Here is a 17,024-nt window from a genome sequence, read left to right as displayed (position 1 = left end):
TTACAAATCGTTATATAAGAGAGAGAGAGAGAGGGAAAAAAAGAGAGAAGTCGAAACACTTTTGACTAGGAATTTGCATTTTAAAAGTGTGTGTCTCGGCCTGGGGATCCAACCAATCCGCCATTGGGCTGCATTATCAAGCGACGGGATTTTAAGCAAATTTATCATTTATCGCAGCTCCTATGCAAATTTATTTTGATTTAAATGACAATTCGACGCGTCGCAAAGAAACAAAATCCAAGAATCCCCCAAGATTTTTCTTCTACTTCGTAAACATCTCCGGAAGCGACTCGGACTTCCTCTCGAGGGATTCTTCACGTGCGCGTAAATAAGCCAATCACCGTATCGGTACGGGTAGAGAAGGATTGCACGCGCTTGTTGTACAGTCGCCCGCGGCCTCGGCGCCTGACCGCGTACAAAAGTAATGATGATTAACTGGCGCTTTTTTTGCTCGACAAATAGGAATATTGAAAAAAACATACAGAAAATGTAACAAAAGCAAAACTTATTTAATGAATTTGTCGGTCTCCCGTAGGCGTCGTCGGGTCTACTTAAAGAAAATCGAAACTTGCGAACTTACCCCTCTCCATATTTTACTTTCCGGACGAGCGGGAGCGGCGTCGGGTGCGATGGACATCAGAACGGGAGGATGCTCGACGCCCGAACGTAGTTTGTTCTCGTCTTCTCGAGCGTCGTTATTTTCGGCTCCGTCGTCGCTAATGTCCGTTACGTCCACCTCGTCGTGATCGCTAGATTCTCGAGAACTTTCGGAATCGTCACGAAAGTCGGCGGAGCGAGCGTTGGGTTCGATTTCCGTCGCGGGTTCGGAGACGCGCGACGCGTCGGCGGTCGCTTCGGAGGCGGAAGGATCGAGATGAAGCGCTCGCGAGCCCAGTCGACCCACCGGCCTAAAGGCGGAAGCGTGAGGAGAAGAGGCGCGCCTGGGGCTGTCGGGGTTGCTCTCCTCGTGATCCAGGGGGAAAGATCTGGACGTGGCGTCGCTGGCCGACGACAGCGGTCGCGGCAACTTGTTGTCCGGATCCGCCACCGGAAAGGGGACGTTGGTGGCGCAGGGATCGGGGGTTCGATTGTCGCCCACGTCCACCACGGAAGAAACCAGTCCCGGAGGCCGCGGCCACAGGACTCCGCCGTAAGGGAGGGAAAAGGGTTGCTTGCCCGCCCACATGTACTCGGCGAAGCTCTGTCTGATATCGGCCGAAGACATGGCTTTGCCGGGTAAACTGAACGAGGGGGGAGTGGGAGGGACGAAAGACGGCGCGGACTGAAGAGAGTAGCCCTTATTGGGTAGAGGTACGATGGGAAAGAAGGATTGTTTTCCAGACGCTCCAATCTCCGAATTCGTCGTAGGAATTTCGGAAGGGGGCAGTCGAGATCTCTTGGGATCCTGACTACGCGAAACGTTGTGTACGGACGTCGTCATGACTCGCTTTCTGCTACCCCCGTTAAACATAGCTTTAACGTCCTCCCACGCGTAAATGACTTCGTTCGGTGGCGTTCCACTAAGTTTGATGTGTCGTCTCCAGGAATTGAAGTTTGCAGCGTCCGGTTGAACATATTTAGAGTCGGGCAATCTGTGCGAGTGGAAAATGAACTTGTTAGGCGAGAAGAAGAGACCGCAATAGGTGCACTTGATGCACTTGGCGCGAGAGCTGTTGTATCGCGAGGGGACGAAGGAGCCGCGACAACCCCAGGCGCACTGATGGAACACGTCGAAGGCGAAGTTATCGGGCAGCCGGGGAGGGGTAGTGTCCGCCAGAAACGACTTGCACAGTCTTTCCGCCTCTCTCTTAGTGATGAGACCGCACCGACGCGACGACACCGGCATGGCACCCGCCCGACGCAGCAGTTCCAACTGGACGGGGGTGCATTGGACGCACGTGATGCCCAACGCCACTCGACGATTGTGAATCTCGTTGTAGCTAAAGTTCTTGAGAAGGGTGTTGGATATTTGCGCCAGACAGAGTCTTTCCTGTTCGTCGATGACCAGAGCCACGATGGGGATGCCGTACAGCATCACCTGTCTCACTTCGTTATTTCTCATTGCCGAACCGCTGGACTGATTGACGGTGGTCGTAGACGAGGGCGAAGATAAAGTGGATCTGGGTGCTCGCGGATCCTGTCCAAAAGACAAATAAAATTCGTTACAATCGTTTTATCTTTCGTCTCAACTGTCTACGTAATTAACAATTTAAAAATACGAGAAGGCCGAACGGCCCGGCGGCTAGGATGGCAACCTACCGCTCTTCTGGGAACCCGGAATCAAATACCCCCTCCCTCATCACCCGGTTCCTCTTTGCGGGCCTGGCCGAATTTATAACGGGCTGGCTAAAAAGGCCCACACAGCTGATTAAAAAAAAAAAGATACAAATGCTTAATTAATCTTACATTTAATGGTATTCTTAATTCTACATTAGATATTTCTATAAATCTACTGTATATTTTCTTTGTTATAAGTTTTTAAAGTGTTTAGAGTAGGTATTTATTTTTGGAAAGTAAATATTTCGCTCGTTCAAGCTATAATTGAAAAGGTTTGATTTGATACGCTCTGTTCCCTTCTGTCAAGCGTGCTTCACAACAATGATCTTCGACATTGTGTAGAAGACGGAGGAAAGACTCTTTAACAGAATATATAAAGTAAATTCGTAGAAATACAATAAATTTGTCAAAAAGATGACATACATTTATATTTCTTTATTTCTTTTCGACTTTAGAAAGAAAGAAAGCTATATTTGTTGAGAATTTCTACATTTTCCTAATACGTGTCTTTAAATATTCATTTTAACTATCCATAAATTCGGAAAATTCTTATATAAAATGAATATTTCTAGTTGTGAATCACTCTTGACGTTATTTGAATATTTATATTTAAATCCCTGCTTTATTTCATACGAATTTTAGGCATCATTTGCAAAGTTTTCTTTCCTCGGATACAGGAAAAATAATTGATTAAAGTATGGACTTTTATTAAAATTTTTACTTCTTTCGACTCGTATTGTGAATTAAAAATATTTATATTAGTTTCGTATAGGCCTATCGTGTATAAATGTCATAGGCCTATACGTTTGAATGTGTAAAACGTCACGATACGTGGATAAAAGAGAAATTCTGACGAAGTTTAATCGAAAGTTGCGAGTGTTTTACGCCTCCAAAAAGTCGAAATTCCGTTCGAGGAACGTATACGTTTAACGGATTATATTAATTTTGTGTAAATTTATACAGATTTTTGACGTATTAAGGCAGACGTAAGCCATTATGTCCAACGTAACAACACGAGAGTGATAAAACGTCGTTGAAGATGACCGTTCGATGTCATCCCGCAAAAGAAAGAAAGAAAAAAAAAAAGTTTTCACAGATTTTTTATTCGCGCTTAAATATTTTACGAGTTTTTAATATAATATACGAAAGCGTAAAAAAGAATTTCTGTAGTTTTTCTTCCGAAAAAACTGAAAAACTAATGAAATTATCCGACGTGATTAAGGTTACAGCAAGCGGAAATCGCATAAGATCTGGAAGAAAAATGAATAATATTCCATGTAAAGTTCTTTATTGTATATAGATTTACATTTTTAATGAGAATAGTCGAACAAACAGTATAAAGCGAGGTTATTTTAATTAAAATAAGACAAAACAATAAAGCTTAATCATTACGAATAGACAATGGGATGAGTAATTAAGTACTTTTTCGTTGTTTATTATTTTAGACATAAAGATTACGTCATTATATTCGTGGTATATCTTTTGTGTGTATTATTAAAGACGTTTACAAGTTCTAAATTCTTAGGCCAAATATTTAGAATGATAAATGCGAGTATTCAGTAATTAATTTTATATTACGATAACGTGTTATGATGCAAACTTTGTGAGATTTTAATTAGTAGCGAGTCGACTTGTGTAAATTTAAATTTGTGTCGAAGAATTCTCTCCTTTCACGACGACGTACAGTACACTCGGAGATTTTTCTATGTAACAGGGGTATAGATCGAGTGTTAAATTAATTGGAAATCATATCTATGACGAGGGAGAAGAAGGAAAAAAAAAAAAAAAAATCGAATTTTCGCGTGGTTATCGATCCGAATCAGTGTTTAGCGAAGAGATATAACGATAAAGGGGGAGGAAAGATGGACGAAACGAACCGAACGATGCCGAAAATAACGGAGATTCGGTCATTTTGTCTGTTCGTAAAGTGCGTAACATACCTGGAAAAGCCATTAGCGCCAGGTCCTAGTGTCTTGTGTTGACCGTTCCTATTGTCGTCTACTTCGTCCTCATCACGCACATCGATCGACTTATAAATTTTCTGCTCTGCCTTAACAAAAGTCCCATTTACTAATTACCTTTATGTTATCCGTGTTATGTACGACATTAAATAAACTCGGTCCCGTTTGTTCACGTGACGATGATTCTTCTAATTAGGATGCGTGTGTTACGCCGTTTCGTTTTAACTGTCTTTTGTCTCGAAACTTGTTATTATTATTATTATTATTATTACTTTTTTTGCGCTAAATATTGCTCGCGATTTACGTAATCAACCGGTTTTTACACTTTTCTGAACGTCACTTTATTAAACTAATGCTAATAAATAAGTCAAAATCATTTAATAACCTGTCTATAACGGACAGGCCGATAAATTAGAATATTCTCCCGCATAAAATGATATATAAATCTATAACTTTTAATGGCGATTTTTTTGGGTGCAGGCCTAGTCATATATTTCTAAAGGCCTACTATAAGTGAGGTATTATTGTTAGAGATAAATTATTAAAAGTCTATTTTCTAAACAGTTTTCTTACTCGAATCGGAACATTTTATGTATTAAATTTAGTATTTTAGCTTCTTCTAAACAAATATACAATATTTATAAACAAACAAACGTCGCTCTTACACGAGTATTTCGTAGAGAAAAATGTCGAATTATTATTCTTTTTTTTCTACTGTAAATCGTTGTTCTTTTCGAATTTTAATGGAATCGTGCCCCGTAACGAGTTGACTTCACGTCATTTTATATTTTATAAACTAGTAAATATAGATACGTACTGACCATTTAATGTCTGCAAACTAATTAATCTATCATAAGGTTTGATAAACACGAAAGTGTATATTTTAACCACAGACAAAAGTGGAACGTCCTCTACTATTTTACAAATAGATTAGGCCCAGATTCCTTTCTTTTAAGTTAATTTTTATGTAGGCAATAAATCGACTTAATGAACGTTTAAGCTTAAGATGCTGCTGATCAAGCTCGAATGTCGGCATCGGTAAACATGCATGCGTCATCACTCTGTCCCTGTTTTTCTAACACGCGATATTTGTTAACAAAACTTCTGTGCTAGAAATCTGTAGGATCGATTTATGTACGAATTTCTCCAAGAAATTAACGGTTTTTCTCATAAATCTACCTCCAAACTTGTATACGAAGCTACGAACCTTATTCTAACGTATTAAATCAAACCTAGCGAGTCTGTACGTAAAATATAATAAAAATAAAACAATTCTAGACTTAACTCTCAAGAATTATATGACTTTTCTAGATAAAAATATAGCGAATTTTGCATATATAAATCGACCTACCGCTCCGTAAAATCGCTAAGAATGGAGGAGTGTTTATAAAAAATTAATTATAATTTGCATCAATATCTGTTATAAATTATTATTATTAAATTTTAATAATTATTCGTGCGTAATTTAAACTAAATTAATAACCCAAATAATTAATGGAAATTAACCGATTTACGTGTCAAAATCACATTTTCTATCGTTCGATTCTAAAAATGCAAGCAACGATTTAAAATGAAGAAAAGGTTGGAAGAACTGCTTTATTAAAAAGCATTCTTGTATATATATATATATATATATATATATATTATTCTTTACCACGTATTGATATAAACTTGAGGGCTTTTGCAATATAATTGTAGTTAAATAAAATGTCAGACGTTAAAAGAACTCTTTGATACGTCTATTTGCAAAATACAGAAAATAGCGATATTCAAACAATCTCGTCTCTCATTTAGCATTCTTTGGTGGGATGTTTGCTTCTCTGCACGATTAAAAATTAACATTCCGAGTCCCGTTCGTGGGTCTTTCTCACTTAAAACTGTTTTAACAGTCGTTGGTGTCTATTCCCACACCAATAACTTTTTTAAGATTTAAATATAAAATACCACGCAGGAGAAATAAGTAAATTTATTTGTGTAACAGATACTTTACGCTGTCTTCGCAAGGAAAAAAAAAAAAACTACTACAACAACAACAACACTTTCTATTCTTTTAATTTGATTTACAGGTAACTTCTTAGATATTTTAACATTCCTCCAGTGGAGCGTTATCTTATGGGCATAAAGGCCTCCAAACCAATCCTTTATAAGAAGATATTTCCCTAAAAAATGTCTAAAATCAACACTGTACAGTACACGGGGGACCCCTAATTGAAATTTGCTTGGTCCCCTGCTTTGCAATTCAATTATTATAGATAAATTCTTATAAAATGTATTATAAATGCCACGTTTAAGTCTCTTCGATACTGTATTTTTATACGAGGCTCATCTAATCGAGTCTAAATACATTATTTAGTTATGTAACTGTTATATTCGTGTAATTATTTAAAATAGTTAAGATTATATGATAAGTAATGCATTAGAAACTGGACTTAATCCTAACGTCAGGTATGTTTTGTAGGTCATAGGCCTACGTTAACTTATCAGTTGCGGTTTTAAAAGGGATTCTAGTAGGGAATAAAAGGGAAACAATTACTTTATAAGGGAGGGAAAAAAGGTCCATACGAGTTACGTAAGAGGACAATTATCAAAATCGGAAGTGGGAGAAGCAGAGGTTTTTTTTGGGGAGGGGGGTGAGCGCTACTAAACGTCGATCCTCTACACGAATGGGAAACTTTGGCAGACATTCTCCGTTCGATTCGCGAATAAATATGGCGTTTAAATATAAATTTTAGCGACTTTGGCCCGGGGAAAGAGTCGAGAATTTCGCAGAGAGCGCGTGCCATCGATCGAAGGGCGGAAAATGTAAAGATTCGTTCTTCACGACAAATCCAATTGGTGGTGCGGCAGAAAAAGAACCTCGGGGAACAAATCACTTTAGAGATTGTCATCTCTTAGTAACGCCGTCCACCACTTTCCAGCAGTATGTAAGAGTCGGTATGTTTTGATTGGAATTTCGGAAAATAACCGTCAGGCCCCGTCTTGAATATTGAATGTTCAAATATTTTTTCGAAAATAAGTCTTTCCTCCTTGCAAATGCGAATATGGAGAGTGACGAAGTAAATTTCCGAAATGGCATCGTTTTATATCGCATTACGACTTTTATGTATTGTTTCCGCCTCGGGATCATCCGCATTTTTCTACTTAACCGCATTTTTTTTTCTTTTGTTTTTTTTCCTACTTAACTATTTATAAAGTTGCTGCGATTTTCCATTAAAAATAACCTTATTCTATACCCTCGACCGTCGATTAATATTATAATCTTGTACCGTAAAATTTATTGCCTTCGCCTTTAGTTTTACTAGTTCTTTAGTAATTAATTGGACTCTGTGGAAACGCCCTAATTGTATTATTATTATTATTTTTTTTTCAATATAAATTTATACAGAGATTATGTCGAATGTAATCTTCGTACTCCCTTTCTTAATCTTTATCGAGAGGAACCCTTAATAATTTTCCTATTTTTACGGCTAAGAATGGGAATTTGGAGAAATCTTTCGTAAATTAAAACGATTATAGTTCAAAAATTTCTGAAATTTAACTAAAAGAACTACGAAATTTCGCGTGTTGAATCGTCTTTTCCACAGGCCTATAGGAAAGTTGTCGTATTGTGGAGTACCAAATAGGAGGAAGATATAATAAATCTTCAAATTTTATAATTAGGTTAAAAGAATATACGGCCGGGCTATTTTATTCGAATCGGCAGGTTTTCTTGTTTCTATTCTAAGAAAAATTCCGACGTTGTTTTGTATTTTTCCATCCGAAATTCGATAGGAAAAGAAATGTGCCGTGGAAACCCGAGAGTAGGGAAACCCGCTCTGTTGCCTCCATGCAATATTATTATTTTTTATTTTAAAAAAGTAAACTAGATTAAACTTAAAACATTTTAGAATCTTCTCTCACGTATAATAGGCTAATAATAATAATAATAATAATAACTTTTTTTTTTCTTCGTGTTTAACGAGATTGAGAATAATTTATTTTAAATCAGCATTTCCTAAGGCGATAAGGAAAAAAGTATTTTAGTTAGTTACTATTTAAAACCTTGTTTAGACGAGTTTATTTTAAATTTGTAGCATTATTCTACGAGCTTTTATAACAAAGTCGACGTTTGTTTTTTAATTTGGAATCTCCTACTTTGAGAATTTTACACACAAGATACACACACGTTTTACACACACGTTGTTTAAATATTAAAATAAGTAAAAAAAAAAATAATAATAAAGATTTTTATTAAATTTAACCAAATTAAAGTTTGAGACGAAAATTTCATTTTTATTATTACTATAAAACTTGTTTTTATTTTAAAAGGAATATTTTTGTGTTGAATTATATTGTAAGGCAAGAGTTAATGAATGATTTTTCGTAAGTTATAAATAATATTGGAATAATTTTTAACGTTTTCTAGGCGTAATAGGAATGGAAGGGGAGAAGAGTTCTTGCTGTAAGGATGGCAATTCATGTATAACATTGTCGCGAAACAAACTTTGTTAGTTCCATTTCCCACACGTTATTTCCATACTAAACAGTAGAAAGCTTGCTGCAATCATGCATTTGTAGTGATGACGTGTTGTCCATACTACACAACCCACTAATTTCCTTTCTTTCGAACGTAATAGAATTTAACTAGATTCTGCGCGCTTATCTAGTTAGAGCTCGTCTTTATTATAGCTTCGATATAGGATATATTAAAGTACTTTCCTGCCTAAATTTTAGAGAAAATTAACTTTAAAATGTGTAATTAGTGTGGACGAAATAGTAGGTTGGATGAGAGAAAGGTAATTAAATAGAGGAATAGGTTGAGAGAAGAATCGAATATAAATAGTGATAACAAGGAACATTGGTCTACTTCTTCGCCGTCGGTTGCGTGGCAACGGACAGGAGGAGATAGAATTTGGAAGGACCGATCTGTCACGCATCATGTAACCGGTACATATTCACGCGACCCACGTCGTTCCCCGACGGGTGATGTTTGTAGGAGAGTCCCAATGGGATTAAGGTCTTCACTTACACCGATTCGACAATAATGAGAAAGAGACGGTTAGTAAGTCAGTGAGTCAGACCATTACCGTATTACCCTTAAAAATTTTCCACAGAATCGTTTTTTCAACAAACGCCATTTTAATTATCATCCTTCTCCTTTGTATGAACACGTGGAACCGATAGCCAATCTAACAACGGCCGGATTCAATCGGCTATCTAAAGTCGTCAATCAAAATGTTTTTATAGCAGATTAACTTTAAAATATAATTAAAAATTAATCAATTAATACGTAGAACACGTAATTTTCATCTAATGTATTAATTTAAACCGTAATGTTCCTTTTGTAGGGCGAATATTTGACCGGTCAGATTAAAATTACTTGAAGTAATTTGTTCAAAAATATATTAAATTCTTTAATGCGGGAGTGTTAAAAAACTCTTCTATAACTTTTAATACTTTTCTGATGCAGAATTCGAAGTAATTTTCGGTAATTCCGAGCCGAGTTTATCGTTTAAGAATCGAAAGTTTGAGGCCGAGACGAGTGTGTATATTAACGAAGGGGAATGCGAATTTGTTTCCGTGTTCATTGTAAATCTAATAAAGTCCTTGCATTGTGAAGGATGCAGCGACGAGCGCAAACAATAACGTGTGCCGAATGATAATATGCTAGGGGGTTAGCGAACGTAAGAGTTGATTTCTAAATCCGATCCGAGGTCGGAAACGGATTCTCGTCTTCAATTCTGTATCTAGCAAGCGCACGTTACGCGGATTTGTCCAGTAAAGCGAACGGAAAGACGAAGTTGGTGCAACGAGAGATTAGCCGGTGAGGCAATGGCACAGCTTGTCGCACAATCTGCGGCTTTAATCCTTTCAATTTACTGCGATAAATGACCACCGGGGATCCCTGTTCATTGGACTGCTGAAAATCCTCCATCCGATAGGCTCTGGGACGGAAGAAGCGGTGATGAAGTTACCCTCCGATGCACCTAGCGCTTTGTCGCCCCGCTTCCAGCTATACGTAATCTGTAGAGGCACGACCGCAGATTTAATCACAGAAGTCCACAGACTTTACTCGTATCGATGGTCATCTATGGGCAATAACGCTACTGTTGATTAAACTTTCTCATTAAATCGACTTACTTAGAACTAAACAGATGACGACTTTCTTTCTTTATTTAACTAGACGTAAACCGATAATTTACATCATTTTTAATCTTAAAAATCATCAAATTAACGTCCCGATTCCTAAAAGTCGACTTAACCGTAATAATTCATTTGTATTCTATACGTTTCTGCACCTCACACTACTCGATACCAATGAAATACGCAGCTACTATGCTAATTTTATCAGTTATGTTCGTATAAATCTTTGTTATAACTACAGTAAATTAAAATATTTATGTACATAAAGCGATTGTTTCTTCGTATATTCCTTTTAAATAACTCTTTTCAGAAATTTTTAAATTAAATTTAGAAATGACCGCAGTCTCTCAACGAGTGGAAACGTGTATCAGCGTATGAAGAATGTACGGTTTATACAGTACAAGGAGCCTTATTCATACAATAAATATCAAACAAAACAACTTAATAACGTTACGACGGCGTAATTAATGGCTTTGTTGATTGAACGAGAAGATATTTTAATCGAAACCAGCCTAAAACATTCGAGAAATATCAAAATTTATGCTTTCGTAACTTAAAAAAAATCTAATTTAAATTCTTATTAAAATCTGACACATTTATTTAAACTTTTAAATTCATTTTAAATGTTATTATTTTAAGAATTAAAATAAGAATAAAAACGGATTTAATTTGTAAATTTATATCAAAAATTAATAAATATAATCGAAAATAAATTCAGAATGAGACTTTTAATTTTCATCCCCGAGGCTTACCGAAATATAAATTTTATTTAATGACCGAATTTTTTCAGCTGTTTGCCGAATAATTTCGTTTTGTATACATACGAACGGACGATTTACGTATCACGTAATGTAGATCTAAAATGTGTGTTTTACGTTTGTATAAACGGTAACTCGGGCCTTACACGATATATCCTATAAATTTAAAAAGAAAAAAAGAACTTATATATATATATATCTTTGAAACGAAGATAATAAAATTCGAATTTAATGGTCGGCATTTTTAATATTTGAAAATCCGAAGACGTCTTGAACGATAAATGAAGAAGAAAGGAGGAATAATTGGTGGCAGATGCGAAGCGCATTAGGAAGAGAACGTTTAGAAATTAGAAAATGTGTTTCGCTAGCAATTTCCAATCGAAAAGTGTAAAGAAAAATAAAAAAAAATCGCATTATATAGCGAGAGAGCCATACAAAGTTCCATAGTTCCTCTCCCGGGAGACGAGGCCAAACAAGAACTCCGATCAGGAGCAGAAGGAAAAACTCGACGGGATTCTTTTAGATAGCAACGTACCGTAAAAGAGCCCAGCGAACGGTGTAAGGGCTAACTAATAGGCATCATCTAAGTAACTGCTGCGATTTCTTCCGTTCTAGCGTGTCCACTTCGTCCAGAGAATGCTCCTCCATCACTCTGAAGTCGCCGTTTCTTTCTCCACGGATAACATCCCTTTGTACTTGCCATTCTATGCACTAGTAAAACGTTAGCCACGTCTTTATCCCTCATTTCTCTATCCTCTCCTTTTTAAATCCATCTTGCCACACTTAGTTAAGTCGTTTCCATTACGAATTGAGCTTTTCTGAATTCCTCATCTAGATAAAGAAAAGATCGCGCCGCGAGAAAATCGCTTACTTTTTAAAATACCATTAAAGATATTTTAACTTTTAAAGCGATTATCTTAATTTCCTATGGTAAATATATGCTTTTTTTCCCTCTCTCTCTCTCTCTCTCTCTCTATCTAATTTAGATCGATTCGATCTCGTTCGAGTGTTACCCAACGATTTATGACCATTTGGTTAATGTGTAATTAAACTGATTGATTAAGAATAACTTATGGAATGACTCGAGTTCTATTTATGGATAAATTTGATTATTAATCGATTTTTTTTCTCCTGCTGAAATTCGTTCATATTGTCATATTTTTTAAAGAATTGTCTTGTAAATTTTACATGAAACGAATGTCTGTTTTTTGAACGTCATAAAAAATGTAGAAATCTTGACAAAAACAAAAGTCATTACTTAATGATATTATATATTAATGTCACTATTCTTAATTAGTTTCGTGTATGATGACATTATTTTTAGCCGTAATCATCTTAATCAAGAGTATGTTGCTTGTTAGTTGACTATTCTTGGACTGAAACGACAGTTCTTGATGCATGATCCCGGCTAATATCATTTATCTAATTCGCTTCACTAATCGTTTGCTAATAATATATTAAACTAGTTAGAATATATTTTACGTAGAGAGAAATATTAGCAAAATGTAAACTCGAATTAATTGATTTTAATATTATCTAAGATAAGTTTCAACGACATTTTATCTTGTGTTAGGATAGGAGATATTTTTTTAAAAAAAATGGCAGTTTTTATGCGTTTTACCGCGTAGAAGACGAGAAAGAAAAGCGTGGAATTATGATAAAAATGTGCTGTTTATTTTATCGCTTCGTTCCTCGCAACTGATGGCTACTGTCTACTTTAAATTCACACATTAGTCACATAAAACACATCATTATTTACTCAATTGAGTTCTACATTCCATTTACTTATTTGATTTAATTATACAGTAATTTATATTTGAAACAGCATCGACTGTAAAGAAACGGTAGTGTATTCCGTTCGAAATTTGCGTTAAACGTTTCAATGAATTGTTATTTAAATCATTGTAAACAGACTCTCGGAAATATAACGAACTACATTGTCTCTTGGCGACGTAAATGCGGTAGAAGATTCTTCATATGAACAGTTATATTAAAAGTTTATTTTAAATCAATCGGAGCAGCTTTTGAAGGTTTTGGAAAAGATTTTTGAGCGAAGAATTTTTGGAAATTCGGTAATTCATATTCATTAAAGAGTCGAAGGGATTTATCAATGCGACTCTTGCGATAACGAGGTGTTAATGTTCACTAAATCATTGCTTTATAACGACATTTAAATGGCTCGAGACACAAGGACAGCTTTAAATCGTTCTATTGATCCTGCGGCACAGGGTGGTAGTTTAAAGTGGTGGCAAATGACACTGAATGATGGGTACTGTCTCCGAGGTAAACTAAGGGCTACAGCAATTACGTCTATACCAATTTGTCTTATTTACAGGGTGTTCTTGCTTCCAGTTTTACCACAAAGTTCTTTTCCGAGTTGGTTTACACCTTTTCGGATAAATTGAATCCCGTTCGACGTTGCTGTAACGACGAGAAAACAACTTGAAAATATAAATAAAGAGCGCCGAATTGTATATTTATTTATATAAACTTGCCGTTTTGTACGATATTAGAAATAAGTGTTTACATAATTTTCAATAGAACTTTGAAGAGTTTGGCCCAAAGAGATTGGATGAAGTGTGTTTGTTTAGCGAAGAAGAAACATTCATTTCTTTACAGATATTTGGCTTTATATTTTAGGCCGGTTTGAATTAAATATTCCAAACTGTATTCAATTTGATGAATATGTTTTAGAATTCGGGAAACGTATTTTTGGAACGGAATAGCATTACGATAAATGCGAGTTATTCCGGCAAGTTATCGCTTTAGGTAATCAGTCATCGACTGCTTCATGCTGTTTAAAGCATCACTTAGAATGTTATTACGCAGTAAGTTAATTACAATTGCTATTCACTAACAGTTCCTCCTGTCTTTGTTTGTCAATCACGATCTATTCAAGCTTCTCGAGCACGTATCAGATTAGTTTTTTAATTAATGACTCCAAATTTATCTACTTATTACAGTGGATATCGGTTATATATCTTATTTAAATTGCATTCTCATTAATTATGCTTAATGAGTCTTAATCAATTCTACCATCTCCAATAATTTTCGCACTTCCAAATATTTATTTAATTCAAAGAAGTAACAAATGAAAATTCGCTCGTTACTACTTAATTATAATAGCGTCGACACCGACTGCACAAATCATAAAAGGAACCTTTAAATTTAAATGCAATTTTTAAAGATAATTTCTTTTTATATTTTGTAACACGAGAGGTAATACAAAATAGATGACAAGCTTGTATAATTTACAGCTGTTATTAATTGCTTCGAATTGTAAATTCGTTTGTTCCTGTCGGTAATCAGTTAGAAAAGAGTGAAACGAGAAACTACGTGTTCAAATTTTGATATATAACATGTTCATTAGATAGCGATGTCTCTTTAGCAATAAATCACCAAGTTCGACATTCCTGTGCTTTAAACAGCTTTGAGAAATGGCTTAAAAATCAATGCGTCAAGTTCTTCTCATAGTCTCACGAACTACATTTTAACAGTAATTATCGTAATATAAATAAATTTCATTTAAAAGTTGATTTAATGGAAATTTCAAAAAGCTTTTTCCTCTTGTTACATCGATAAATGACGGAAAAGACGAGAAAACTGGCCATGCATCTTCATGTAACTGTTAAATTCTATTACTTCGTTCGTTCTTTTGCTTATCAACTACTAGAGAATTTATTTTAAAAAAATACGTCTTTTTTTACGTAATTCTATAGGGTCTTTGATGTAACTAATCGTGTCTGTTAGGGACGAGTGACACAGAATGACTCAGACCAGGTAGGGGTAGAAGCGGTGGAGATATTAGCATTCAAGTCGCAGCAGTCCTAACAGAATGGAGGAAGCCATAAAATTGGCCAGTTACATACACTGAATCGTTAATTACACACTAATTAATTACAAACCATAGTTTAGTACGACATGCCCTTTCTGACTCAGCGCACCTGCAAGGCACACGTGGTTTCGATATTCAGATTCGAAATATTCTTATGCACTTGTGTCTGTTGATAGCTTTCTATATTATTATTATTATTATCATCATTAATTATTTTTATTCAATAAATAATTTCTCATTTACATAGCAATTTATTAACTCAATTTATCCCGTAAATCAGGCTTCCCCGCTCAACTATGGAACTTAGCAGTAAAGATACATTTACAGGCGCTCGACGTTTCTATACACCGTACGAAATAAAAATAAAATATTATGTTTTAAGGTAATTGTAACAAGAACCAATTTATTGCGAATTGTTCTAGAAGCATTATTGTTATTATGTAATAAGAATATTATTATAAAAATATCACGATCGAAGATAACTCTTCTTATTTTCTGAAGATGCTTAATTTTTATTAATGTTAGAAGAAATAATAATAAACAGGAGAAATAAAATTATTCGTTTAACTACTTTAATACAATTTACCTTGTCGACTTTTGTATTTTTACGAATTTTTCTCCTATTTTTCTACACGATAAATATGTATTGTGGCAATTATTAAAATTCCTAAATTTAATAAATATGAAATTTGTGGTTGGCGACAGAAATTTGCATCTATCTACTGGAGAAGAACTGACATAAAAAAGATGGTAAATTTTTTTTTCATTACGGGCATTTTAGCTGTGTTGTACGATATTAAAACAAGAGTGTACGATGTGAGAAACTAAAGTATTAGATGGTTATATTAGAAAGAAGACGGGAGCGTACTTACGGCAGTTACGTCCGGTGCTGGAGGGGGTGTCTCCTCTCGCTCCTTGTTCATAGGGGAAGTGCGACTAGGCCCGATCATATCCGGGACAGTAGGACAAGTCCTTCTATGCTTCTTGGCCTTTTGTCCCTTCTGTTCCTATATGTCCACTTAACTACACTTGGACGTTATAGACATCCGGGTTTACCCAGCGAAAAAAAACGGACCTCGTCCTAACAGAATATTAAATTCACTTCGAAAAGCAGAGAAGATGTTAATAGAAGCAACGGAGAAACGACGAGGCCAACCTCTAGCCCTTCTCCCATTGGACGGTAGTCGAAGAGGAAAACGCGTCTCATTGGACGACGTTTCGTGAGTGAATTCCTGACAAATTGATTACTGGAACAGAGTTCCACTCCCCACATGTTACCTTGGAGAATGTAAACACGCTCTTCCCCGGTTGACCAGGACTTTTATACACAGACAGTAGCCCGTAATCTAGTTAAAAGCAATTCATTTGAGGCGGTCAGCGTGCAGAGTGGAGCGGTCAAGCTAAGGCTGGAGCAATGCAATCAACAGATGTAAGCCTAGTGGTCAGGAGTTCGCTTCTCTTCCCCTGCGGACTGACCAGTTGTGTACAAAGAGTGCGGTAGCTTCGACCACCTCTGGGGAATCGACAGAGAGACCGTTACTGGGTCTAACGAGGACCATTAATTACAGAACTACTCGCAATGCGATTACAGAGGGGTCAGACGAAGAAAAATTTTATGTACCGAAACAGTTTGTCAGTTAGTCTATCCGTTCGAGTTTGGCGTCCTAATACGATTTTCTTCAAGTCTTTAATGGGTAATTTCGTTTTGCTAGAGTTTCTTTTCTCCTCCTTTAATTGGATATGATCATTTTATCCGTTCCCCAGTCAATCGGGCGCTCTCTTACAAAACATCTCTCGCCATCCTGTGCGCGACCAACCTCCGACGTACCGAATTTTTCACTTTTATACCATTTATCTCCTACTAATTTTATTACACACAATGAAATACATTTTAAAAATTTTCCCAGCTTAACATTTTAGGCACCGATCAATCCAAGGGAGGGTATGACATTCTTTTTTTTTTTTTGTTGTTGTTGTTGTTTAGGGAGAAAGAAAAATAATTTTTCTCCAATATTTTAAAGTGTTAGCCGAAGAAACTAAATAGTTTCAAAACTGAATTTATGAAATTTA

At 35.9% G+C, this 17,024-nt stretch overlaps 1 protein-coding gene across 1 annotated transcript in view; it reads right to left on the bottom strand.

The window, feature by feature from the left end:
* fuss (fussel) overlaps positions 1-16,169 on the bottom strand; it is a 53,109-nt gene extending 36,940 nt beyond the window's left edge. The window contains exons 1-2 of the mRNA XM_067288591.1: positions 15,827-16,169; positions 581-2,137 (exon numbers count right to left, since the gene is read on the bottom strand). Coding sequence (XP_067144692.1) covers positions 581-2,137; positions 15,827-15,904 — 1,635 coding nt within the window. The 5' untranslated portion in view covers positions 15,905-16,169. The remainder of the gene's footprint in view (positions 1-580; positions 2,138-15,826) is intronic.
* Between the last annotated feature and the right edge of the window lie 855 nt (positions 16,170-17,024).

The sequence above is a fragment of the Centruroides vittatus genome, unplaced genomic scaffold (genome assembly GCF_030686945.1).
Source record: "Centruroides vittatus isolate TY-2023 unplaced genomic scaffold, ASM3068694v2 scaffold_861, whole genome shotgun sequence".
Lineage (NCBI taxonomy): Eukaryota > Metazoa > Arthropoda > Arachnida > Scorpiones > Buthidae > Centruroides > Centruroides vittatus.
This window is presented reverse-complemented; position numbering and strand designations above follow the sequence as displayed.